Source organism: Primulina tabacum, chromosome 14 (assembly GCF_025594145.1).
Source record: "Primulina tabacum isolate GXHZ01 chromosome 14, ASM2559414v2, whole genome shotgun sequence".
NCBI lineage: Eukaryota > Viridiplantae > Streptophyta > Magnoliopsida > Lamiales > Gesneriaceae > Primulina > Primulina tabacum.
The window spans coordinates 22070150-22097033 of NC_134563.1; the positions used below are offsets into that span (position 1 = coordinate 22070150).

General features: G+C 36.7%; 1 protein-coding gene across 1 annotated transcript; it reads left to right on the top strand.

Moving 5' to 3' along the window:
- Positions 1 to 14439: 14439 nt before the first annotated feature.
- On the top strand, positions 14440 to 25872 carry LOC142523848 (uncharacterized). Its single transcript, XM_075627579.1, has 8 exons — positions 14440 to 14881; positions 15011 to 15288; positions 22128 to 22146; positions 22487 to 22728; positions 23824 to 24052; positions 24558 to 24747; positions 25144 to 25534; positions 25816 to 25872. The coding sequence occupies exons 1-8, from the start codon at positions 14440 to 14442 to the stop codon at positions 25870 to 25872; spliced, it is 1848 nt and encodes a 615-aa protein (XP_075483694.1).
- Positions 25873 to 26884: the final 1012 nt, after the last annotated feature.

Genomic DNA, 26884 nt, shown 5'->3' on the forward strand with positions numbered 1-26884 from the left:
TATATGCTACGACCCATTTATCTCTCATAAAAATTTAAAAAAGAAGAAAGAAAAAAAATAGAGAAATATATTGTACAAATTAAATAAATATGTGGTCAAGAAGCATAAACTTAGTCTGATTCCATGATGTTAAAAAAAAGATCAGGAAAAAATATATAATAAGAACAACTAGATTTTGAATCAATGGATTTCGTATCTTTTGATTAGTTTGGCTCGTTTGTCTGTCTGCATTCTGTAAATCATTTTCCTGAGCATTTATCTCTATTCCAACTCCATGAGAGAAATCGTTATCATAAATTGAAACATTTATTAACCTGTGAGGATATGGAGTTGAGACTCTTACTAGGAATTTCTGAAGGCCATGTACATTTAACTACCTGAAAATAAGTTTTGAATTGATCAGTTCAGATTATTTCATAAATTATAATTATAATGATCTTGATATAACTTTTACAGTTTTCAAATTAATTGAAACACTTGGATAGTTCCGATTACATTTCTATTTAAATTAATCAATATGTTTTGTGTTGCTATTAACGCTTAAATTGCTATGGACAAACAATAAGCTGGTCGGGGAGTGTGATTAAGATATATATTAATTAAATGTTTTATAATATAAATTTATACTTTTTGTTTTATTAAATGTTTAAATATTATATGTTTTATAATAAATTGTATAAAATATAAGTTGTTGTATAATTATAAGTTTTTACTATTTTAAAAGGTTCGATAAAACAAGAATAACCTTGGCGTTGCAAATGGGATTAAGATGATTCTTGGACATGTAGAAAATTGATGTTAATATCTACAATATTGGTGGTAAGCTTGAGATAAAAATCTACTCACAAGTGGGATCAAATTAAGCAAGAAATAAAGTTATCAAAGAAGTGACAGTTTTATCATACTCTAGTATTTTGACCATAACTCTCAAATTACTTGGTCAAATGGTTAAAAAAATATCACAATTCAAACAACTCAATTCTCTACATGTTTTTTTTTATGTGGAAAAGAAAATTCGGATGAGAAGATTTTCAAAAGTGATGTGTATTAAAATATAATTTCTTGGAACACCAATGCAGACTTAGGTGTAAAAAATAATATTTTATTTGTGGTTTTCTCCCCAAATTTGACAATAAATAGGGGTGCATTGTAATGAATTGAGATATCCCTCATTTTTTGAACAAACCTTTGAGTTCATAATATTTCTCTATTTGTTTTTCCTTTATTTCTTCATTTAATATAATTAGCATGTTAATTTCATATCCAAAGTTTTACACTTTGAATAATGAATAGCTAACTTCCCAAATTTGAGATGAAAAGGTGAAACTCTTGGCATGATAATAAGGTTATTAAAAGGTAAGAATCTATGTTTTATATTATTTAATCATTACTTATTGTTTATGTTATATTTATTTCTTTAAACATTATTATACCCTACTTATGAGTGGGAGTTTTGATTTATTGTTGATATATGTTACACTAAATTCTTGAAACCATTTAAATGTTTGTTTGGTATTACCAACCATTTAAAGTGGATGCCTTGATTTATTATATAACAATATATCAGAATATTAATTTCTTGGTACCATTTAAATGTCAGTTTGGTTTTACCAACCATTTAAAGTGGGAACCTTGATTTAGTGTTTACAAATATATATATAGCACAATAAATATTTTTTATAAGTTTTTGTATATATACTTATAAGATAATACTATATAACATAATATAAATATGATTATTTAATATATTGGAACCATTTTATTAAATGGATTTCAATAATGTTCATTAATGTTAACTTTATTAAAATATCAAGAGTAGATCCTTTAAGCTCAACTACTTAAATTAAAATTTGAACAATTAAAAATTATCAATTAAAGATTCAAACAAATAAACTGAAAAAAAAAACAAACACAAAAAGACATTGTAGTAGACTTGTAATTACCTTAGCTTCCATGTGGATACGTTATTCGGACTCACCGAATTATACTACTTGTGGACAACTTGCTGTTGGGAGTGCAACTATCAAAGTCGCATCTAGTTGTTCTAACGTCCTTCGGGAAATATCTTTATAAAGAGAGTAGCCACGAAGGCCTTGTTAGATTCGGGGGCCACTCACTGTTTTATCTTAGAGACGTTCGCTAATTATTTGGATGTCAAGTCCATTGACTCCACATGAACTACTCCGTGACAATCCCATAAAGGGAGGAGTTATCAGCAACTAGCGTGGTCAGAGATATCGATCTTGAATTACAGGGCCACCTGGTTTACGTCAATCTGATTGTGTTATCTTGGGAATGGACTGGCTGATGAAGAACAGATTTCTAATTGACTTTCGGAAGAGATCGATGTTGGTAAGATCGTTGGGCATGGAGCAATTTCTTTTTGAGCCAGACAGGTGGAGAAGTTTCCCTCGCATGATCTCTTGCATGCAGGCCTATAAATTTATACATAAGGGGTGTTAGGCATTCTTGGCCAGTATTATTTCAACACCTGACGCACCCACCCCATCGTTATCTGATGTACCAGATGTCAGAGATTTTCCTGACGTTTTCTTAAATGACGTTACAGGCCTTCCACCTGAGAGAGAAGTGGAGTTCGCCATTGACCTAGGTATTGTGCCAATCTCTAAGGCACCGTAGTGTTTGGCTCCAGCACAGATGTTAGAGCTCAAGCAGAAAATTCAGGATCTCCTAGACAAATAATTCATCCGTCCTAGTTTCCGACCATGGGGTACACCAGTACTCTTCGTAATGAAGAAAGATGGAAGCATGGGGTTGTGTATCGATTACCAAGAATTGAACAAGGTAACGATCAAGAACAAATACCCATCACCAATGATCGAGAACTTATTCAATTTATTGCAGGAAACTACAATGTTCTCTAAGATTGATCTACATTCTGGGTATCATCAACTGAAGGTAAAGGATGCAGATGTTCACAAGACAGCCTTCAGAACTAGATATGGGCACTACGAGTTCTTAGTTATGCCATTTAGACTGATGAATGCTCCAGCGATTTTTATGGACCTAATGAATCGAGTATTTCAGCCTTACCTAGATTAGTTCATCATTGTATTCATTGACGACATCTTATTTACATCAAAGAGGCATGAGGAGTACAATAAGTATTTGGGTATTGTTTTGCAAGTCTTGCAGAGTCGCAAGTTGTTTGCAAAATTCAGCAAGTGTGAATTCTGGGTGGAGAAAGTAGCATTTTTGGGACATATTATATCTAGCAATGACATTTTATTTCAAATATTTCAAACACCTAAACCTCTTTTATGGTTTTATTATTATTTATGTTAGATATCTTTTGGATGATCTGCCTCCTTAATTTTGATATCTGAGTTATTCTGTAGTTTCATTTGAAGGGTTTATTGGTTTTTATATTAAAAACGAATTAGTTTTATACGCTTTATATGAGAAAACATAAATTTCAACTAGAAAAATTATAAGATCTAAATGATATATATTTTCTATTAACACATGAACTTCAGTTTCTTTTATATTTCATAGGAATTGATCAAAAAAGAAAATAAATTTTCATTTATATATTTTTAGCTTCCATGTTCCTCCCTTTCAATGTTGGAAAATATTATTTTACTAAAATAACGATTGATATTGCATCATAAAATCTCATTATTATTGATTTGAGATACTTCAGCATAAATTACAACATATATTCAATCTTTTCTAGAGAATCAATATATTTTTTTTCACACAATCAATAATTTTAATAATAAACTATGGCTCAAGCCAATATCAATAGTAATTAGCTGACATAATGTCTATAATATTTGTTGCCGACAACGTATCACATCCCCAAATTATGATTCATTATTTTCAGAATCAATGGTTTAATAGTTTATTGGAGGCATTAGATAATTAATCAAACAAATCATTTTTACTGATTGTATTTTCTGGAAATTATTATTCTGTATATATTTTCAGACATCAGGTTGCGAGTAGTTGAAGGATCGGTTCGGGGCACCTTTGAGGTGATTCGAACACAATATTCTCCAAGAGCTGCAATAGCTCGTGTTCTAAGAATGTTTACATCGATGAATTAAATTGAGTTTGATATTAAATCAAGCGTAAAACACTCGAAGTAATCATTCATTAAGAAACACTGATATATTTTATATCATGTATAACTGAATAACTTAAAATAAGGGAAATCAGTTCGAGCTTGGATCAGTTCAGTTATATTGAGAACTAAACTGATATCGGTTGAACTGGTCAAATCAGTTTAAAGCAAAAGTTAAGGAGTTAAATACACAAGATGTGTTTATGGATGTTCGGAGACTTCAACTGCTCCTATGTCACCCCTTCTACCACATCGGGTAGGATCCACTAGAAGAATTTGATTTATACAACACCTTGTACAAACCCACTCAGCATAGAACTTACCCAACTGCCTAACTAAACTCCTAGACTAGACTGAAGGTATCACCTTTCAGCCAACAATTGTTTAACGTCTATGTGTCAAAGACTATATACACAAGTTTTACGTCTTTGTGCAAGACAATATTTGAGTGGTGGTGTGTGTGTGTGTGTGAGAACTGATCTTTGATTACAACACGAAAGTGTTCTCACACACTGAGGCAATATTGCTTCTAATCTAAGCTGATAACACGATGAAGTGTTTCCTCTGGGTTGATTGCTTCTTCAAAGCTGATATGCAATAAGCGTGCCCTTTCTATTGTTTTTCCACACTCTTCTTCTCTTTTGTTGGTCATCACTGATCTTCTATTTATAGGCGGGTAACAGATCGTACAGTAAGACTCAATAATTGTATCCGTTGCAGCTTGAATTGTTCCTTGAGATTCGTGTCTCGACTTTTTTGATATCTATGATGGAACTTTTTGTCTTTAAGCTTTGTTGCAACGTCCATTATTGTAATTTGTTAGTACAGTTGCTTTTGTACCTTTGTGTACAGCTGGATTCTATTGAATAAGCTTGCCGAAGTCTGCAACTGATTTAATCCTAACTGATTCACCTAACTTGTCATCTGAATTGATATTCAGTTGGGATGGTGAAATCAATTCACTCTTTCACTTGAACTGGTTAGCTGGGCTCTTCATCAGTTGAGCAGTTATTCAGCTGGTCGGGCTTTTGAAGGTCTTCTGTTGAACTGCCTATCAGCTAGACAATCAGTTGAACTGTTCTTTAGTATATCAGTTGAGCTGATTTAGTTTGGGCAATCAACTGGCGCTTTCAGTTCGCATCTGTTAGTTTCAATTTTGGTTTGATAACTGATCAGTTCGAAGCTTTATCAGTTCCAGCTTCCTGTGCACTTAGGTAAATCATTAGAAACAAAATAGCAAGGCTTGTTATCGTCAAAATCAAGATTGTGAATATGAAATATTCCAACAGTAGTAGGACCCATATTTATAATTACTTTTAAATCTCATAAAATATAGATATTCAGTACCAATTTGAGCAACTAATAGTGATACCAAATGTAATAATTCAATATATAAGAATCCTTAAAATCTCATGGTTAATTGATTCAAGAATCTTCTTATTCATTTGTTTAAGAACTTCTAGTTCCTTGATCAATATCTTTATACATTATCAATAATTTTTTATATTAGATACAATTGGATGCTCAAATCAATCTATTAGAATCAATGAAGTGTTTAAAAACAGGTTGAAGGAACACTTTAAACTTTTTATTTCTTTTTCTTCCTAAAGATTGTTTCAGACCTTTTGAAGAGTCCGAAGTTGGTTTTGATATTTTGAAAGTGCGGAAGACTACCTAAAAGTACGAAAACAGTCAACAACATTTGATGAAACTTAAAGACAGTAGAAGGTAAAATAACACAAGGTTTATTTATGAAATTTCGAAGAACAAAACACTTCTACGTCTCCATTTATTCTGTTTCCAAAAGATATCACTAAAAAAATTTGATCAATACACACTTGTACAAACCTACTTCAGTAGGACTTACCATTGATTAATGAAACTCTTAGTATTACAACTCAACATTTATGAAATTTGATTATGGGAATGACACTTTCCACTATATTACAAACACTTCATACTTCGCAGTAGGTAAATACAATGAAAAAGTGTATGGATAGTGAGAGCATATATGATCTTTTGAATCTGATAGAACTGTATAACGTGTGTTGATTTTTTTGTGGGCTTTAGTATGATAAGTTAGAAGGTGTGAATTATTTCTCCATTTCTCAAAAATGAGTTTGTGAACACATCAAGATTCCTTTTATAACCATCCTTTCCTCATCTATTATACCAGCTGTCGAGCATGCATGTCTCTTGGAGCGAATTGGAAGATCTGAATAAGAATGTTCCTTTTTCCTTTAAGAGTACCTGAATCAAATAATAGACTTGTTATTTGTTTTTGTACCCAAAATGGTAGTGAGCAATTAATTATCTGTACGGTTAATTTAATGGTTTTAAATGAAGTGTGCTATTATAAAGAACAAATAATATAAATAAGGACATCATCTGATAGATAGTACAAATAAAACATGTCACTAGTCTACTTTTGCAATTTGATGTATTTTGACAGGTTATCGTAAAAGACTAACTTAATTACTACTACTTCTGGGTTCTTACTACTTCATTCTCAATTCACTAAAAGTCTACTGGTATTTCTTCTTAAAGTGAGTTCTAATTTTCCTTAAGATGAATACCACTTCTGGTTTTCCCTAAACCGTATTAAAAATATCTTTATCAACTTCCCATTTGTTGCGATGCCAAAACCCATAAAACTATAGGGCATCCAACAAGATAAGAGCATAAATAAGCAGTGTGAGAACATCAAATGGAGTAATTGTAGCCAATATCAACGAAAAGCTTAAAAGATAAGAGATAAACAGAGAATGGTGATTTTTGCAATCTACTCCTCATCATCATCGATTCCTTCGTCTTCATTGGCAAATATATTCTATTCTGGTTCCGCTTCTCTTCTTCCTGCGTCTTCTTCCCATTTTTTTGTCCACACATGACTTAACCTAGTGAATAATTTCAAATAAGTGTTCAGAGATGCCACCAAATTTTTCATCCAAGGTCTGAAGAGATTGATTGGTCAATTTGACATCTAAAGCTTCAATATTGGAGTCCAGTATTTTAAGGAAAAAATTTAAGCTGATGCACAAGATATGAGTCCAGTTTGAGCTAAAATGAAAATCTACACAGGTCTTGACAAAGCTTGATTTGAGGCAAGAAAGCTAAATGGACATTCTGGTCACATCTTTGCGGATAGATGAGACTTTTTAGTCAAACATTCATCAAAGAAATTAAAAGAAGTTCGAGCACCTGCTTGTTCAAACGAAATTTTCTTCATCGCATCAATAATCTTGTTGCATCTGCGCTTAACCTCTTAAATTTCAATTTCTAAAGCAGTTTGATGATCATATGAAGGAAAATCTGCTTGCAAACGATCTTCACGTTTGATAAGATGAGCAGCATGTTCAGAATGTTTACTTTATGTGTCAGCTTGATTTTCATAGGTGAGTACCAGAGCAGTGCACAAAGCAATAATGGGTTCTAGTTCCGTGGGTACTGGAGAAATAGCAGTAGATAGTGTTTCCCTCATTTCTTGTTGATGTTCAGAGGAGAAAATTTTAAGATCATGAAGCTCAAAAACTTGTACTGTGAAGAGGGGATCAATAGTACCATCAACATTGGGATTGACAATTGCGATGATTAGTGAGACAGTAAGCAGAGCAACGATAGCTATCAGATCATCAATAGAAGATAAGGAGCAGAAGAGTGTCTTTTGTAGCAACTTCTTAAACAATAGAATTAATCACTTCCACTAATGTGGATAAATCCCTGACAGAAACCAGTGAAGAAGAGTGCTGAACAATAGCAATTTGGACTGGAGCTGGAAAGTGTGCATGGGTAATGGGGACTTCGTCCCCAGGAGAAAATTGTTTGTCACCCAAATTATATTTTCATTGTAACTTAACATAGATGTATTAAAGATTCAGAAGATCGCTGATTGCCTATGAAAAAATGTTGTGTTTGATAATATTTAGATTTTTGAATCCAATGACAATATTCATTCAATATAATGTGTTATTACAATTAAATTTCTTTATGAGAGCTCTAATACTCCATAAGAGTTCATATGCATTTTTTTAAAGAAAAAATAACAAATTTATTATTATTAATGAATGTTGTTTTTGTGTTTCATGGACAAATATAATATTGAGACAACAGCACAACAAATATTAATCTTAAAAGAAAATATATCAACATAATCATCTATATTAACAATCATATCATAATAACCTACACTATTTTTTATCTATTCAACTTTTTTTCAAAAAAATAATTAAAACAAAACTCACGCGTGACTGTCTCATGGGTCAATTTTGTGAGACAGATCTTTAATCCTACCCAACTCATTAATGTGTTACTTTTTATGTCAAAATTTTACTTTTCATTATAAATATAAACTGAATCAACCGAACTCATAGATATAATCCGTGAGATCATCTCACAAGGGACCTACTACATGATAAAATGCGCAAGTTTGGACTTTGGAGAGAAAAAATAAATGTAATTTTCTTCCAATTACTGACGTTCAAGCCAGAAAAAATCCACCTCCAAAAAGATCTCTCATTTGGGTTCAATAGCATGCAAAGAAAGAAGACACAGGAACGAGAAATGAAGTGAAATTAGTACAAATTACTATTTACCATGAAGAGAGAAGATATATTTTGTCTCTATAGTTGGATTATTTCACTGCAATCACTAATTTGTCACATAGATTTTTTCATTTTTTTGCCTTGGCATAACCCACTAATAATATTGTCAAATTTGGTCCATAGACTTCATGCATTGCCTGAAACGTCTGCTATTCGTTTTACTTAAAAAGTACTAGAATTTTTTTTTAATTAAAATCGGCCGAACTACTTAAATAAATATATAAAATATTTTGCATCATTTTAAAATAAAACAACCAACTAGTATTTGAAAAGTCAAAAGAAATCGTCAAAACAGGAAATCGTTAAACGTTTTACCAACCAACTAGTATTTGAAAAGTCAAAAGAAACCAGTCAAATCAGGCATCCAAGCCTCTCTCAACATTATTATCATATCCACCTTCATCAATCATACCTAGTGAGTCTAAAGACTCAATACATCATATTCTTGATAACAAATAATACGTATAAATCCACAAGCAACAGTGAAAAAACTTTTACGTACAAATACCATTTTCATAACATGCTTAAACTTCAAAACATAAACATTTTTCATATCATCCTCAACGTATTCATATACATATTATCATCAACATATACTGATAAGTGAAATTTATTGCACTTTTATTACTTGTTTTTAACTTGGAATTCTGTGATTCTTGAGCAAGGTTTTATTTGATTTGTTGTTGTTTTTGTTTTATAGTTTGGAAGCTTAGAATGAGAGTGTGGAGTATTAAAGTGTTGAATGGGTAAATTTGTGTGCTGCGCATGAAAGTCCAAGATATTGGTGTGCTACGAATTGAGGCTTGTCTAGACTATAAAAGGACATCATTTACTTATCATCTAGGGTATTGGGGAGCCAAGTGAAGAGTGGAGGCTGCTGCTAGAATATTGAAGACTCTAGTTCATCAAGTTTTTTTGGAAATCTGCTGCACAACTCCGGGGACGGAATTATCACTTCAAACTCTTGTTCTAAATTCTTCTTTCTTTTATTTTTCAATTGATATGTCTTGTTTCAAAACCTTGTTTTGTTGTTTTGTTTGTGTTATTATGAACTAATTGTTATTTCTAGAGAAAAGATGAAACAAAACTAGAAACCATGTGTTAGAATCTATGAACTAAGCTATTTAAGTTCTTTTTATTGTTCATTTGTATTGAATAAATCTTAATGCTTTCAATTTATTGGCCATAATTTGAATGATTTATATGTTTACAATTTATCACTCGGAAGAGGAAATTATAAACAAGAAATGAGAAAAATACATCAATGATATTTATAGAGTTCGGGAGGACCTGTATTGCTATCGAAGCCAATAGAGAATCTAGTGCTTGTTGTGTTATTTATTTATAGATTGTTGATGGGAATGTTGCAATCCATTTTTAAATAATTACAGTCTACTAAACACTCGGGAGAGGAGTAGGTAATTATAGGATATTCAGAGCTAATAAATAAGAAGGATTTTTATAATATAGCTACAATAAATTACACATGGTGGACAGTTGCGTGAAATCGGATGTGAGAACCCGAGATTTTACGATCCCAAGTAAATAAGGTAAGAAATACACGAGCTTAAAACTTAGCTTAATCTAAGATCAGAATACTTTCATTCTAATTATAAACTTAATTATGAACTTAGCTTTTCAGCTAGTAACTCGTGGAAGTAACTTCAAAGCTCGGGGATTAGCTCAACAGAAGGCCGAGCTGCAAATAACCGCATCCATCGGAGAGTTGTCACGGAAGGAGTAAAACCCCAGCTCAAGGACACGATCTGTCAGCTCGAAGCAGCTCAACCAAGTTTGTCCTAACAAAACCAAAAAGGGAGCTATAAGTTGAGCCAAGAGTACGGACAAATTAAATGTGCAAGAAATGACCTTCACGTTAACCCATGAAGGAGCTGCGGGAGGAGCTAAGAGCTAGGACATATTGATGATGCAGGAAATGATCTTTAGAAAATCAAGGTGACATTTAAAGATGCATGAACTTTTGAACCCACCATTATAGCTAGTCTTGAAATTGGAGAACACATGGAATTTTGGTCTACAATTAATCACACCATTATGGCATTTCTTGGTCGACCAAGGCAAAGTGAAGGGGCAAGAATTTTCTATAAATACCACCTAAAGTCACATACAAGAATGCACTTCAAAAATCCCTCAAAAACTCTCCCAAATTTTCGGCCCTCTCCTCACCCCTCAAGTCTCGGCCGAAGTCAAGGAAGAAGGAGGAAATATTTTCGTGAAGTCTAGTACGGAAACCTTGTGCCGAAGTGCTGCCCGATCAAAGACCGTGTTTGTTAGAGTTGCGCCGAAGTGCTGCCGAAATTTCAAGAGAAAGCTTCGTACAAGAAATCTGTAAGTGGGCTTTTGATATATATTCGTTTGTATTTTAAAACTTGAATATGTATATCATGACATGCATGTATGTGTATCTTCATTTTCGAAAATTGCTATCTGTTCTATTTAAAATTTCGATCGATTATGTGTTCTCTTTTATGCTTCGAAATTCGTTGATTCCGCTGTGTCCGTATGAAAACTTTGAAATCTGAAAATCTTAAAAGTTCTGTCTGTTACTTCTGAATTCTGTTGCACTGTTACGATTCGAAGTTGAAATGGGACTGAGAATTGTGATTCTGTCTGGCTCCCAATGGTGGTATAAAACCATTTCTGTTTGGCCTCCAGTGGTCGGTAGAAAATCATTTCTTTCTGGCCCCCACCGATGGGTATAAAACTGAGTTCTGGCCTCACCCCTTAGAGGACTAACATATTGGGGACAATTTGACCATAGAAATGAGATGAGTAACAGTGTTTTTGTCTGTTCTGAAATGATCTGAATTGTTTCTGTTTTGTTCTGAATCATTTGATAAGTTCGGTCTATTATTCGATTCTTTTCTGTCTTGTCAAGTTAAGAATGTTAATTTTGAATGTATGATAAAGAAAAGTTTTTTTAAGAATTAAGTTCTATATGTATCTTTGGAATCGATTGACCTCCACTTGCTGAGTGTTTTCCCAAAACACTCACCCCTTACAATTTCAGATAAAAATGAAGAGCAAGTAAACGAGGAGGAGCAAGAAGCATTCTGGGGATAGTGATCAGATTTCGAGATCAGGTAATCGAGAATTGTACTCTTTTTTCTTTTGTTTAGCTTCTGCAACTCTGATGTAAACGTTTATTCTTTTGTCATTGTAAGACAATACTCTATTTATGAAAAAGACTGGTTTGATTTGATATGAGGCTTTATTGTTTTTCAATGTAATTGTTAAACAATGCCAGATGTCACCGACGCTTCGGACTCAGGGCGTGACATTTATTTGGTATCAGAGCTACCAGGTTCATAATCCCGCTGGGATTTTGACAGACAAAATTTGACAAAATTTTGGCAAAAGCCTAGTGCATCCCAATTTGAGTCCAACATTCATCTGTTCTTGAAAATCAACTTCCATCTGTTTCCTAAATTTCGAACAGATTTCAAAAATCTATCCCTTCAATCGCTTCGCAATTCTTAGAATCAAAAATTTTTCCACGACCACTTTAATTGTGCCCTTTATTTGTGCCTTTCTATCCTTTATACGATTCTGATGCTTTACTTCCATTTTATCCTAGGAAATGGCTGCTGCCACGTACTCGCGCTCAGGCTGCTCTTCGTATGCGTCAGCTTACCATAGATAATCAAGCTAGGGAGATTGCAACCTTGAGGGCGCAACTGGCTAGGGAGAAGCTGGAAAAACAAGAGCTTAGTGAGATTAGGCACATATTGGAGACCGACGTACATCGACTTGCTCATCATCTGGACTTGGCTGAGAGACAACTTCTTCAGGTACCCACCGATTTAGCTCGCATTGCGCGTCTGGCTTCGCTGAACAGAGAATTGCTAGAGAGAGTAGAAACAGAAAGAGGACGTGCTGCTCAGGCCCGTCAGCGCCAGGAAGAGTACAACGCCAGGCAGGATCGGTACATTTCGAAGCTCCACAGCGCTATGGACAGACTTCAGGATCAGAATAACTACCTACATTTGGTGATAGAGAACATGGAGGAAGAGGAGGTAGCACCGATGGAGGTGGCCGAAGACGACAGTGCCAGCGACAGCGATGGCGGAGAGATGTTCGATTAGATTAGCATTATAATAAAGTATCTGGATTAGTTGTAAACTTGTGACTAAGAAAATAATATGTGTACCAAACTATTTTTAAACTTTCTATTATCTTGTTGCATATTTAAGAATGTATGAGTATCTTATTTAAAAGTTTTTATAGGAAACCAATATGAAGTTTCAAAGCATTATAAATGAACTTCAGAAACAACTTCAGGAAAAGGAGTCAGAAATTAAAACGCTGAAAGAAAAGAATGATAAACTTGAGAGAGATAAGTATCAGTTGGACGGAAATAACGTATGCATGATGGAGGATCTTCGTGAGGCCCGAGTGGAAGAGAAGAAACTACGCGAAGACGTTAGAAGTTACGCGGCTTATCATCTAGAGTCAGAGCGTCAGCACGAGATCACCAAGCAAGAGTTGAAGAAAGCGCAAGATAGGATTTTTACGCTCGAAATTCGGGATAATAGTCTTCTCAAAACCCAACGTCGTCTTCAGGAGCGGATTGAAGAGCAAGAAGTCGATGAAAAAGTAAGCCAATCAACAATACAAGAATTACATGATCAAGTAAACAATCTCGATCACCACAACACACAACTGCAGAATTACATTGAGCACCTACAAAATGAGATGGTCAATATGGAAGAACTCATAGAACAACTGAAAGAGGACCATGTGGAGGAAGAAATTAATGAAGCAGTAGGGGACAGAGAAGTTATAGACGAGTAGGGAGAGAGAGTTCTAGAATAGGCTTCGATTGTATCTAGAAATATTTGAATAATCATTTGTTTTGAAAAATATTTGACTGTATGAAAATTTTTACAATTTAATGAAATTATTCCTTTGATTAAATATTGTGGCAAACAAATTAATAAAATACATGTTTATAGGAAATATCACCCCGAAACAACCGTAACCCTCGTGGTGCCAATCAAGATGAAAACCCACCACCACCACCTCCGAGAGTAAATCTCAGTCAAGAAGATATGATGGCAATAGCTACTATCGTAGCTGCAACGTTGCAAGGATTCGTGAATCCATTGGCTAACGCCATCCAACCACAACCTGAACCGCAACCGCGTGGGATTAAGTACTATTACGAATCTCTCAGAAGGAATCGAGTTCCAACTTTCGAAGGGAACCCAGACCCAGAGGTCAGTCACAACTGGCTCAAGAACGTCGAAACACAACTACATTTACTGGAGATACCTGAAGATCTGAGAGTGGAGGTTGTAACACCATTTTTGGAAGGCCGAGCTAGGAAATGGTGGGAAACTGTGTCGCCATCTTTGGCAGAAGTGGAAGAGATCACATGGCAGATTTTTAAGTGAGAATTTTTTAGACAATACTATCTCGCTGAATTTCGACTACAGAAGTTAAGTGAATTTGAAAATTTCAAACAGGCTCCGGACATGTCAGTAATGGAATACACTTCCCGATTCAACAATCTGGGAACCTATGTCCCAACAATCATGTCGGATGAAACGTTAAAAATGCATCATTTCAAGAAGGGACTCAACAGTCGAATTCAGTCAGCATTGGCAGTGTTCAAGCCAAACAGCTTTGCAGATTTGATGGGCGCGGCAATGCGCGCATAAACTGATATCAAGCGTCATGAGGAAGAAAACAAGAACAAAAGACCAATGAGCAGTCAATTTACTCAGAATGGTCCCAAGTTTAGGAAACCAAATTATTCGAAGTTGGCCTCCAAGAGGAAATTTTAACAGTACTGGCAATAGGGAAGGGAAGTGGTGCGACACCTATAAACAATATCATACCGGAGAATGCTATCGGAAGATAGGTGCGTGTTTCAAGTGTGGACAAGTGGGTCATAGGATAAAAGATTGTCCAGACAACAAGGACAAAGGGGCGGGACCCAACAAGAAAAATGAAAACAAGACCAATGCACGGGTACATGCAATCACCCAAGAGGAAGCTGATGATACCAATGAAGTGGTGGCAGGTACTATCTTACTCAATGAAATGCCTGCTTATACCTTATTTGATTGTGGTGCTACACACTCATTCGTGTCTAGAAGGTTTGCTAAGAAGCTTAAACTCAAACATGATACTCTTAGTGAACCATTAAGAGTAGCAACACCGGCAAGTAAAATAATTGAGACCCAAAAAGTGTATCGAAACTGTAAAATTTGTATCCGCAAATAAATTTTTGAAGCAGAATTGATTCAACTCAATATGGTTGAGTTTGACATCATTCTTGGAATGGACTGGTTAGCTAAATACCATGCCATTGTGGACTGCCAAAAGAAAAATGTTAGACTCCAGACTCCTCATGAAGAAGAGATTTTATTCCATGGAAAATCAAAAGAAAAAAATCTCTGTTATCTGCCTCACAAGCCTGGGAAAGCCATAAGAAGAGGAGAAGAAATTTATCTAGCAGTGATCAATGAAATCAAAGAAGAAGAAGTCCCAAGGTTGGAGGATATTCCAATTGTTCAAGAATTTCCAGATGTTTTCCCTGAGGAACTACCGGGGGAGATACCAGATAGGGAAGTAGAATTTGAAATCAATTTGGTCCCTGGTGCTGCGCCAATATCAAAGGCACCATACCGAATGGCTCCAGCCAAATTAAAAGAGCTAAAGGAGCAACTGCAGGAATTACTAGACAAGAAGCAGATTCCCCCCAGTGCATCCCCGTGGGGAGCCCCATTGCTTTTTGTAAAGAAAAAGGACGGAAGCATGAGGCTATGCATCGACTACCGGGAGTTGAACAAGATCACCATAAAGAATAAGTACCCACTCTCAAGAATAGATGATCTTTTTGATCAGTTAAAGGGAGCCAAGGTCTTCTCAAAACTAGATCTGAGATCTGGTTACCATCAGTTGAAGGTCAAAGCGGAAGACATCCCTAAAACTGCTTTTAGGACAAGATATGGACATTACGAATTCACGGTAATGTCCTTTTGGCCTAACGAATGCTCCTGCAGCATTCATGGACCTGATGAATCAGGTATTCAAACCATATCTCGATAAGTTTGTAGTTGTCTTCATAGATGATATCCTTGTGTACTCACCAAGTGAAGAAGAACACAAAGTGCATCTGCGTCTCACTTTGCAGACACTTCGAGAAAAGGAACTATAAGCCAAATCCAAGAAATGTGAATTTTGGTTAAAAAGTGTGGCGTTCTTAGGGCATATAATTTCTGAATTAGGAGTGTCAGTAGATCCTAAGAAGGTAGAGGCAATCAAGGATTGGCCACAACCAAAGACAGTGACTGAAGTAAGAAGTTTTCTGGGATTAGCAGGCTACTATAGAAAATTTGTGGAAGGATTTTCTTCAATAGCCATTCCACTCACCAAACTTACTCAGAAAAATTCGAAATTCATTTGGAATGAAGCTTGTGAAAAGAGTTTCGAAACCTGAAGACAAAACTCGCATCCACACCAGTACTCATTCTTCCCGAGGATGGTAAGAATTTCACTGTATACAGTGACGCATCAAAGAAGGATTGGGGTGTGTGCTTATGCAAGAGGGTCAGGTAATCGCTTATGCCTCACGGCAATTGAAACCATATGAGCAGAATTACCCCACTAATGACATGGAGTTAGCCGCAGTAGTATTTGCGCTTAAAATCTGGAGGCACTACCTTTATGGAGTAAAATGCGAAGTTTTTACTGATCACCAGAGCCTCAAGTACATATTCACTCAAAAGGAATTAAACATGAGACAAAGAAGATGGATGGAACTTCTCAAGGACTATGACCTATCAATCAATTACCATGCGAGTAAGGCAAATAAGGTGGCAGATGTGTTGAGTCGAAGGAACCCTGGGAAGGTGAACTTAAATTCCCTATCAGTGCAACCAAACCTCCGAGAGACCATCAAGTTGAAGCAGAGTCAAGACACCTCCATCCTTAAAATTCAAGAACAAATCCAAGAAGGAAAAGTTCCAGAATTTCAAATTGATGAAAATGGAATACTCTGGATGAAAGGTCGATTGTATGTGCCAAACGTCGATGGAATTCGAGAATAAGTAATGGCCGAGGCATATAAATCGAGATTTTCAGTACATCCATGGAGTACCAAAATGTACAGATACTTAAAAAATAATTACTGGTGGAACGGTATGAAGAAAGACGTAACTGTCTTTATTGCAAAGTGTTTGGTCTGTCAACAAGTCAAGGCGGAACATCAAAGGCCTGGAGGACTTTTACAACCATTGGAAATACCAGAGTGGAAGTGGGATAACATCTCCATGGATTTCGTAGTAGGACTACGATCAAGGCAGGGTCAGGATGGGATCTGGGTGATCATTGACAGATTGACCAAGTCTGCCCATTTCTTGCCAGTACGGATGAATTATAATTTCGATAAATTAGCCACTTTGTATATGAACAACATAGTGAGGCTACATGGAGTTCCAGCGAGTATTCTGTCTGACAGAGATCCAAGATTTGTATCAAGATTTTGGAAAAGTTTCCAGAAGGCTATGGGAACCAAGGTTACTCTCAGCACGGCCTATCATCCCCAGACTGATGGCCAAACCGAAAGGACAATTCAAACCCTCGAAGACATGCTGAGGGCATGTGAGCTGGAATTTTCTGGAAATTGGAGTGAACAGTTACCCCTGATCGAATTCGCTTATAACAATAGCTATCATAGTAGCATTGAGATGGCTCCGTATGAGGCTTTGTATGGAAGAAAGTGTAGGTCGCCCCTATATTGGAACGAGGTCGGAGAAAAAGCTGTTACCGGACCAAAACTCATTCAGCTAACCGTTGATAAAGTAGTAATAATCAAGGAAAGACTCAAGACAGCCCAAGATAGGCAAAAGAGCTGGGCCGACCTGAAGAGAAGACCCTTACAGTTGGAAATTGGTGAGAAAGCGTATGTCAAGGTCTCCCCTATGAAAGGAGTAGTTCGATTCAGTAAATCCGGAAAGTTGATTCCGAGATATGTGGGACCGTTCGAGATACTGGAAAAGGTAGGAACCTTAGCCTACCGATTAGCGTTACCACCAGACATGGCTATAATACATAACGTTTTCCACATCTCACAACTAAGGAAATATGTTCCAGACCCGAGTCATGTACTCAAAGTTGCACCACTGATGATTGAAGGAAACCTCAACGAAGAACTCAAATACGAAGAAGTCCCTATTCGAATAGTGGACACAAAAGACCAAGTATTGAGGCACAGGACAATACCTTATGTCAAGGTACAGTGGTCAAATAATACTGAAAGAGAGGCAACTTGGGAACTCGAGGAGAAGATGCGGTCACAATACCCTCACCTATTTGAATGATCAAGCTAATGCAAGTTTCAGGGACGAAACATTTAATAAGGAGGGAGGGATGTGAGAACCCGATATTTTACGACCTCAAGTAAATAAGGTAAGAAATACACGAGCTTAAAACTTAGCTTAATCTAAGATCAGAATACTTTCATTCTAATTATAAACTTAATTATGAACTTAGATTTTCAGCTAGTAACTCGTGTAAGTAACTTCAAAGCTCGAGGATTAGCTCAACAGAAGGCCGAGCTGCAAATAACTGCATCCATCGGAGAATTGTCACGGAAGGAGTAAAACCTCAGCTCAAGGACACGATCTGTCAGCTCGAAGCAGCTCAACCAAGTTTGTCCTAACAAAACCAAAAAGGGAGCTATAAGTTGAGCCAAGAGTACGGACAAATTAAATGTGCAAGAAATGACCTTCACGTTAATCCATGAAGGAGCTGCGGGAGGAGCTAAGAGCTAGGACATATTGATGATGCAGGAAATGACCTTTAGAAAATCAAGGTGACATTTAAGGATGCATGAACTTTTGAACCCACCATTATAACTAGTCTTGAACTTGGAGAACACATGGTATTTTGGTCTACAATTAATCACACCATTATGGCATTTCTTGGTCGACCAAGTCAAGGTGAAGGGGCAAGAATTTTCTATAAATACCACCTAAAGTCACATACAAGAATGCACTTCAAAAATCCCTCAAAAAATCTCCCAAATTTTCGGCCCTCTCCTCACCCCTCAAGTCTCGGCCGAAGTCAAGGAAGAAGGAGGATATATTTTCGTGCAGTCTAGTACAGAAACCTTGTGCCGAAGTGCTGCCCGATCAAAGACAGTGTTTGTTAGAGTTGCGCCGAAGTGCTGCCGAAATTTCAAGAGAAAGCTTCGTACAAGAAATCTGTAAGTGGGCTTTTGATATATATTCGTTTGTATTTTAAAACTTGAATATGTATAGCATGACATGCATGTATGTGTGTCTTCATTTTCGAAAATTGCTATCTGTTCTATTTAAAATTTCGATCGATTATGTGTTCTCTTTTATGCTTCGAAATTCGTTGATTCCGCTGTGTCCTGTATGAAAACTCTGAAATCTGAAAATCTGAAAAGTTCTGTCTGTTACTTCTGAATTCTGTTGCACTGTTACGATTCGAAGTTGAAATGGGACGAGAATTGTGATTCTGTCTGGCTCCCAATGGTGGGTATAAAACCATTTCTTTTTGCCCCCAATGGTGGGTAGAAAACCATTTCTTTCTGGCCCCCACCGGTGGGTATAAAATCGAGTTCTGGCCTCACCCCTTAGAGGACTAACATATTGGGGACAATTTGACCATGAAAATGAGATGAGTAACAGTGTTTTTGTCTGTTCTGAAATGATCTGAATTGTTTCTGTTTTGTTCTAAATCATTTGATAAGTTCGGTCTATTATTCGATTCTTTTCTGTCTTGTCAAGTTAAGAATGTTAATTTTGAAAGTATGATAAAGAAAAGTTTTTTTAAGAATTAAGTTCTATATGTATCTTTGGAATCGATCGACCCCCACTTGCTGAGTGTTTTCCCAAAACACTCACCCCCTACAATTTCAGATAAAAATGAAGAGCAAGTAAACGAGGAGGAGCAAGAAGCGTTCTAGGGATGGTGATCAGATTTCGAGATCAGGAAATCGAGAATTGTACTCTTTTTTCTTCTGTTTAGCTTCTGCAACTCTGATGTAAAAGTTTATTCTTTTGTCATTGTAAGACAATACTCTATTTATGAAAAAGACTGGTTTGATTTGATACGAGGCTTTATTGTTTTTCAATGTAATTGTTAAACAATGCCGGATGTCACCGACGCTTCGGACTCGAGGCGTGACATCAGACCTCTAGATCTTTTATTCTATTATTAAGTGCTATAAATTGGTGTTACTTTTAAATCCATTATCAATTTAGTTATTCTTGCAAACAAATCTTTTAATTGATTATTCAAAATAAAGTCGAGACTATTTCAATCACAAGTACTAATATACATTTATATACACATTCCTCGTGGGATCTACACTTGTACTCGAAAATACATTTTACTATAACTTGACATTGTGCGCTTGCGAGCAATCAAGAAAACACGCAACAAGTTTTTGGCGCCGTTGTCGGGGATGTTTATTTTAAATTTATATTTGTATTGTTACCAAAATTAGTCTAGATTTTAATTTAGAGCTGCTTTTATTGTATTGCATTAAACATTGATTTGTTTCTTATCTTTGTTTGACAGTGCATGCGAAGATCGCAAAATCTTGACTTTCTTATCTTTGATCCCGAGATCGAAAGAACCACAAGAAGATTAAGAAAGGCAAGAAGAGAAGCAATTCAAAAAATGGCTGACAACAGAGATAACGAAAATCCACCCCGTGCAATACCCATTAGAGATCATTTTAGGCCGGTACTAAATTCTCATTATTCGGGCATAGCACGAGGAACTATTAATGCAAACAACTTTGAGCTCAAGTCCGCATTGATAAACATGGTTCAACAGAACCAGTTTGGGGGAGCCGCTACTGCAGATCCTCATCTACATCTCAGAACATTCCTTGAAATCACTGACACGGTAAAGATAAATGGTGTTCCTGATGATATAATTCGATTGCGCTTGTTTCTTTTTTCTCTTAGGGACCAAGCAAGAGGATGGCTTCAATCGCTTCCTTTGGGGAGTATCACTACTTGGCAGGAGTTAGCAACCAAGTTCCTTGCTAAATATTTTCCACCTGCGAAGTCTGCACAGTTGAAAATTGAGATAAGTACTTTTAGGCAGACTGACTTTGAGCAATTATATGAGGCATGGGAACGGTATAAGAAGTTGTTGAGGAGGTGTCCAAACCATGGTTTTGAAGATTGGGTACAAATTGAATTGTTTTACAATGGTTTGAATGGACAAACAAGAGGCACTGTGGATGCAGCAGCTGGTGGCACGATATTTGCCAAATCACCTGATCAAGCATATGATTTGCTTGAACAGATGACCATTAACAGTTATCAGTGGCCGTCTGAGAGGTCACGAGTAAAGAAACAAGCTGGAATTTACGCCGTAGATCCTATTACATCACTAACCGCACAAGTTTCAGCTTTAACAACTCAAATTGCAGCTATGAATAAATCTAGTACACCAGAGGTTGAAAATGCATCGGTTGTTACTGAAGAACCACATATTCCTGATGAGGCGCATTATATCAACAATAGGAATTTTGATGGATACGGAGGATATCGGGGTAACCCTCCCCATAACACTTATCATCCTGGTTTGAGAAATCATGAGAATTTTTCATATGCTAATAATAAGAATGTGTTGAATCCTCCACCGATGTTCAATACATTGAAAGGGGAAGGAAAGCCTTCACTTGAAGATCTAGTTGGGACATTTGTTGCTGAATCTAGTAAAAGGATGGCAAGGACTGAATCTCGTCTTGATGGCATGGAAACTCACATGGGAAATATGGGTCCCACAATGAAATCATTGGAGACACAGATTGGACAGTTGTCTAATGCATTGAGAGATCAAAATAGAGGTCAATTCCCAAGTAATACTGAAGTGAATCCAAAGAAGCAATGCAAAGCTGTAACTTTGAGAAGTGGAAGAGAACTTGAGGTTAAAAAATCCAAAGAGAATGAGGAAAATGAGAAGAGAGTTGAAGAAGATGAATGTGAAAATGGAAAGGAGAACAAGGTTGAGGAGTCTCGGATTGAAACTAAAGTTGAACGGATTCCTATACTGAAACCGACTCTTCCATACCCACAGAGATTTAGGAAGAAGATTATTCATGATCAATTTGCAAAATTTTTGGAGATTTTCAAGAACATTCACATCAACATTCCATTTGCTGATGCTTTAGAGCAAATGCCAAACTATGCAAAGTTCATCAAAGATGTGATGTCAAAGAAGAGGAAGTTGCAAGAGTTCGAGACAGTTAAGTTGACCGAAGAGTGTAGCGCCATTCTCCAAAAGAAGTTACCACAAAAACTAAAAGATCCAGGGAGTTTTACTATTCCTTGTATTATTGGTAGTACTCATGTTAATAAAGCTTTATGTGATCTTGGAGCGAGTATTAATCTTATGTCATTTTCTGTTTATAGGGACTTGGAGCTTGGGGAGGTAAAATCAACCACTATAACTTTGCTACTTGCAGATAGGTCACTCACCTATCCTCGTGGAATTGTTGAAGATGTTTTGGTAAAAGTTGACATGTTTATCTTCCCTGCTGATTTTGTAATACTTGATATGGAAGAAGATCAAGATGCTCCATTGATTTTTGGGAGACCTTTCTTAGCCACTGGAAAAGCATTGATAGATGTACACGAAGGAGAACTCACCTTGAGAGTTGGTGGGGAAGCTGTGATATTCAACATCTATAAGGCTATTAAAGGTAACGACGAGGTGAGTACTTGTAAAAGTATTGATATAATTGACTATTGTGTTGCTGAGATTGGTATAGGTCATACAGCAGAAGATCCATTAGAAAGATGCCTTTCTAGTATTGTCAGTAGAGTTGATGATGATGATTGGAAATTGAGAGAGCAACTTTTAGCTCTTGAAGAGTTGCCAAAGGTGAAGGAAACCGCACATGAGAAGTTGGAAGAAGAAAAATGTTCAGAGATAATACCTACATCCCCTGTTTTGAAGGAATTTCCAAGCCATCTTTGCTATGCTTTCTTGGGTGAGAAGTCGACATATCCTGTAATTATCTCTTCCTCTCTTACTTTAGATGAAAAAGAGAAATTTTTGAGAGTGTTGAGGAAATTTAAAACAGCATTTGGGTGGTCGATTTCTGATATCAAGGGGATTAGTCCCACCATATGCATGCATAGGATTTTAATGGAAGAGTCATACGCTCCTTATGGGATTTTTATGGAAATTTTATTAAGGAAACAATAATATTGACCTATATTGTTGGGATTGTACTTATCTGAGATAAGTTGACTTAAGCTTCTGATTTAAGGTGAAATATTTGATTTGGGGACAATAAATTATTTATGGGAAGAAAAAAAAACTAGTATGTGAAAATCTGAGATAAGAGTTATAATAGGTTTTGGATATTCCAATATGGAAGTTGATTTTGGGCAATAGTTAAATGTGTAAACATTAATTTGGGTTCTTAAAGAATGCTAAGCGTTAACTTTAAATATGTATAATTTTGGGTTACCTTGTCTAAAAGGAAGTTGGGAAACAATATCTTAAGGTTTAAGTAATTTATATTATTTTGGGATAACTCGTAGATTACGATCTTATATAAATAAAATAAGTTATGAGATTATTGCTGGATATTGAGGAAAGTAAGGTTTAGTGCAAGTAAGATTTAACAAAAGCATTAATTAATTATTAATTTCATTTATACAAAGTTGAATAAGATTTTATTTTCTGACGACTGAGTTATAATTTTTAGGATTTAAATCAATAGGGTATAGATTGATATTGAATTAAATTCCAAGATTTTATATGGGTTTTTAGTTGTGAGATAGTAATCGTGATAATTTCAAGATAGAATAAAATCATCATCTATTCGTATATATTCAGTGCCGACTTGATTCAAAGCACTTTGGTAAGATTTCGACGACATCATATGGATGGATTGGTTATCTAAGAGCAGTGCAATAGCAGATTGCCGGAGTAAAAAAAAAAAATTCAAACTCCGAAACGCGAACCAAGAAGAGATAAGGTATCATGGCAATGCCAAGAGACAGAAATACATTCTTTCTGCTTCCCAGACTTGGAAAGCCATTAAATCAGGCAAAAAAAAAAAAAGTTTACCTAGCAATGGTGAACGAAGTGCAGGAAAAAATTGAGCTCAAGCTGGAAGATACTCTAATAATGCGAGAATTTCCGAACGTTTTTCTAGAAGAACTCCCAGGGATAGTCCCGGACCGCGAAGTTGAGTTCGAAATTAATCTGGTCCCTGGTGCAGCACCAATTTCGAAAGTACCTTACCGAATGACGCCAACTGAACTCCAAGAGCCAAAGGAACAACTCCAAGAATTGCCAGACAAGAAACAATTTCAACTGGGTACGTCTCCATAAGGAACTCCAGTACTGATTGTGAATAACGAAAACAGAAGTATGAGATTGTGTATAGATTATAGAGAACTCAATAAGATCACAATCGAGAATAAATATCTTCTTCCAATGATAGACGATTCTTTTCGATCAACTTAAAGAAGTTACAACATTTTCCAAGCTTGACCTGAGAAGATGCTACTACCAATGGAAGGTCAGGGCTGAAGATATTCTCAAAACAGCTTTTCGGACAAGATATGGGCATTATGAGTTCATAGTTATGCCTTTTGGACTGACCAACGCGCCTGCAGCCTTCATGGACCTAATGAACAGAGTTTTCAAGCCATTCCTGGATCAGTTCATAGTAGTATTTATTGACGACATCCTCGTCTATTCTTCCAACGAACATGATCACGAAGAGCATCTCCGCATTGCACTTCAGACCTTGAGAGAGAAGGAACTCTACGCTAAGTTTAAGAAATGTGAGTTCTGGTTAAAGAGTGTATCCTTTTTAGGACACGTAATCCTTGAAGCAGGAGTATTAGTGGATCCCAAGAAAGTCGAGGCAATTACAGAGTGGCCAAAACCTAAGAACGCCACAGACATCAGGAGCTTTCTTGGACTGGCAGGTTATTACAGAAAGTTTGTCGAAGGTTTTTCCTCAATCGCCATACCGATGACTAAACTCATTCAGAAGAATTCCAAGTTCGTCTGGGACGAAGGTTGCGAGAAAAGTTTTCAGACGTTAAAAGAAAAGCTCGCATCCACGCCAGTACTAATCTTACCCACTGAAGATAAGGAATTCACCATCTACAGCGACGCATCTAAGGAAGGTTTGGGATGCGTACTCATGCAAGAGGGAAGAGTAATAGCCTACGCATCAAGGCAGTTGAAACCGCACGAGCAGAACTACCCTACGCATGATCTGGAGCTAGCAGCAGTTGTATTTGACTTAAAAATTTGGAGGCACTATCTCTATGGCGCCAAGTGCGAAATTTTCACAGATCACCAGAGCCTCAAATACCTGTTCACCCAAAAGGAACTTAACATGAGGCAAAGACGGTGGATCGAACTCCTGAAGGATTACGACCTGACAATCAGTTACCACCCGGGTAAAGCGAACAAGGTGGCCGATGCTCTGAGTCGGAAAAATGAGAGCAAAATTACTCTGGCTTCACTCTCTGCGAGACCATGTCTGCAAGAGACCGTCAAGTTAAACCAGGATCGAGACCCTGAGCTAAAGAAACTTAGGGGACAAGTCGAAAGCGGAAAGTCTCAAGATCTACAAACTGATGACAAAGGAGTCCTATGGATGAAAGGGCGACTGTGTGTACCAGAATGCGATAACCTTCGCCAAGAAATACTGTCAGAAGCACATAAATCCAAGTTTTCAGTCCATCCAGGGAGTACGAAGATGTACAGAGATCTTAAAAGCAATTTTTGGTGGAATGGAATGAAAAGAGACGTGGCAGAATTTGTCTCTAAATGCCAAGTGTGTCAACAGGTCAAAGCAGAGCACCAACAACCTGGAGGATTATTGCAACCGTTGGAGATACCTGAGTGGAAGTGGGAACACATCTCCATGGACTTTGTGGTGGGGTTACCAAAGTCGAGGCAAGGTCAAGACGGAATATGGGTAATTGTAGATAGACTTACAAAATCTGCACACTTCCTACCCGTCCGTATGAACTATAATCTGGACAAGTTGGCTACACTGTATATGGATAATATTGTACGAATTCATGGAGTACCAGTGAGCATCCTGTCTGACAGAGACCCAAGATTCGTCTCACGTTTTTGGAAGAGCTTTCAGGGGGCCATGGGAACTAAAGTGACTCTTAGTACGGCCTATCACCCACAAACCGATGGCTAAACCGAGAGAACAATTCAAACCCTGGAAGACATGCTGCGAGCCTGCGCTCTAGAATTCAGTAGCAATTGGAGCAATCATCTACCATTGATCGAGTTTGCTTATAATAACAGCTATCACAGCAGTATTGGGATGGCTCCATACGAAGCCCTGTATGGGAGAAAATGCCGATCACCCTTATATTGGGATGAAGTGGGAGAAAAAGCAATAGTAGGACCCGAACTCGTACAGATAACAATAGGCAAGGTTACAGTAGTCCGAGAGAAACTCAAGGCAGCTCAAGATCGACAAAAGAGTTGGGCAGATCTGAAAAGAAGGCCAGTGGAATTCAATATCGGCGAGAAGGCCTACGTAAAAGTCTCGCCTATGAAAGGAGTGGTCCGATTCAGTAAAGCCGGGAAGCTGAACCCTCGTTATGTGGGACCCTTTGAGATTTTGGAAAAAGTGGACACATTAACATACAGATTGGCGCTGCCACCAAACATGCCTAGAATTCACAACGTTTTCCACGTGTCCCAACTACGGAAATACATCTCGGACCCAAGCCACGTGTTGGAAGCAGAACCGCTCATGATCGAAAGTAACTTGGGAGAAGAGCTGAAGTACGAAGAAGTTCCCATCAGAATTGTGGACACCAAGGACCAAGTACTAAGGCGACGTATCATTCCCTACGTCAAGGTACAATGGTCTAACCACACAGAAAGAGAAGCCACGTAGGAGCTAGAAGAAAGGATGAGGGACCAATACCCGTACCTCTTCGGAGACCAAGCAAACCCAAGTTTCGAGGACGAAATTTCCCATAAGGAGGGAGGGATGTAAAATCCAAGAATTTTAAGTTTTATCATTTAAGTTTTACCACGATAGTATATTTTGGATACCAAGATTTATCTCATTTGAGGATGTGAGATTTGTAGGATTTTACCAAGATTGAGTGAATAATAATATCGTGTATATTATTATTTGAAATTTCGC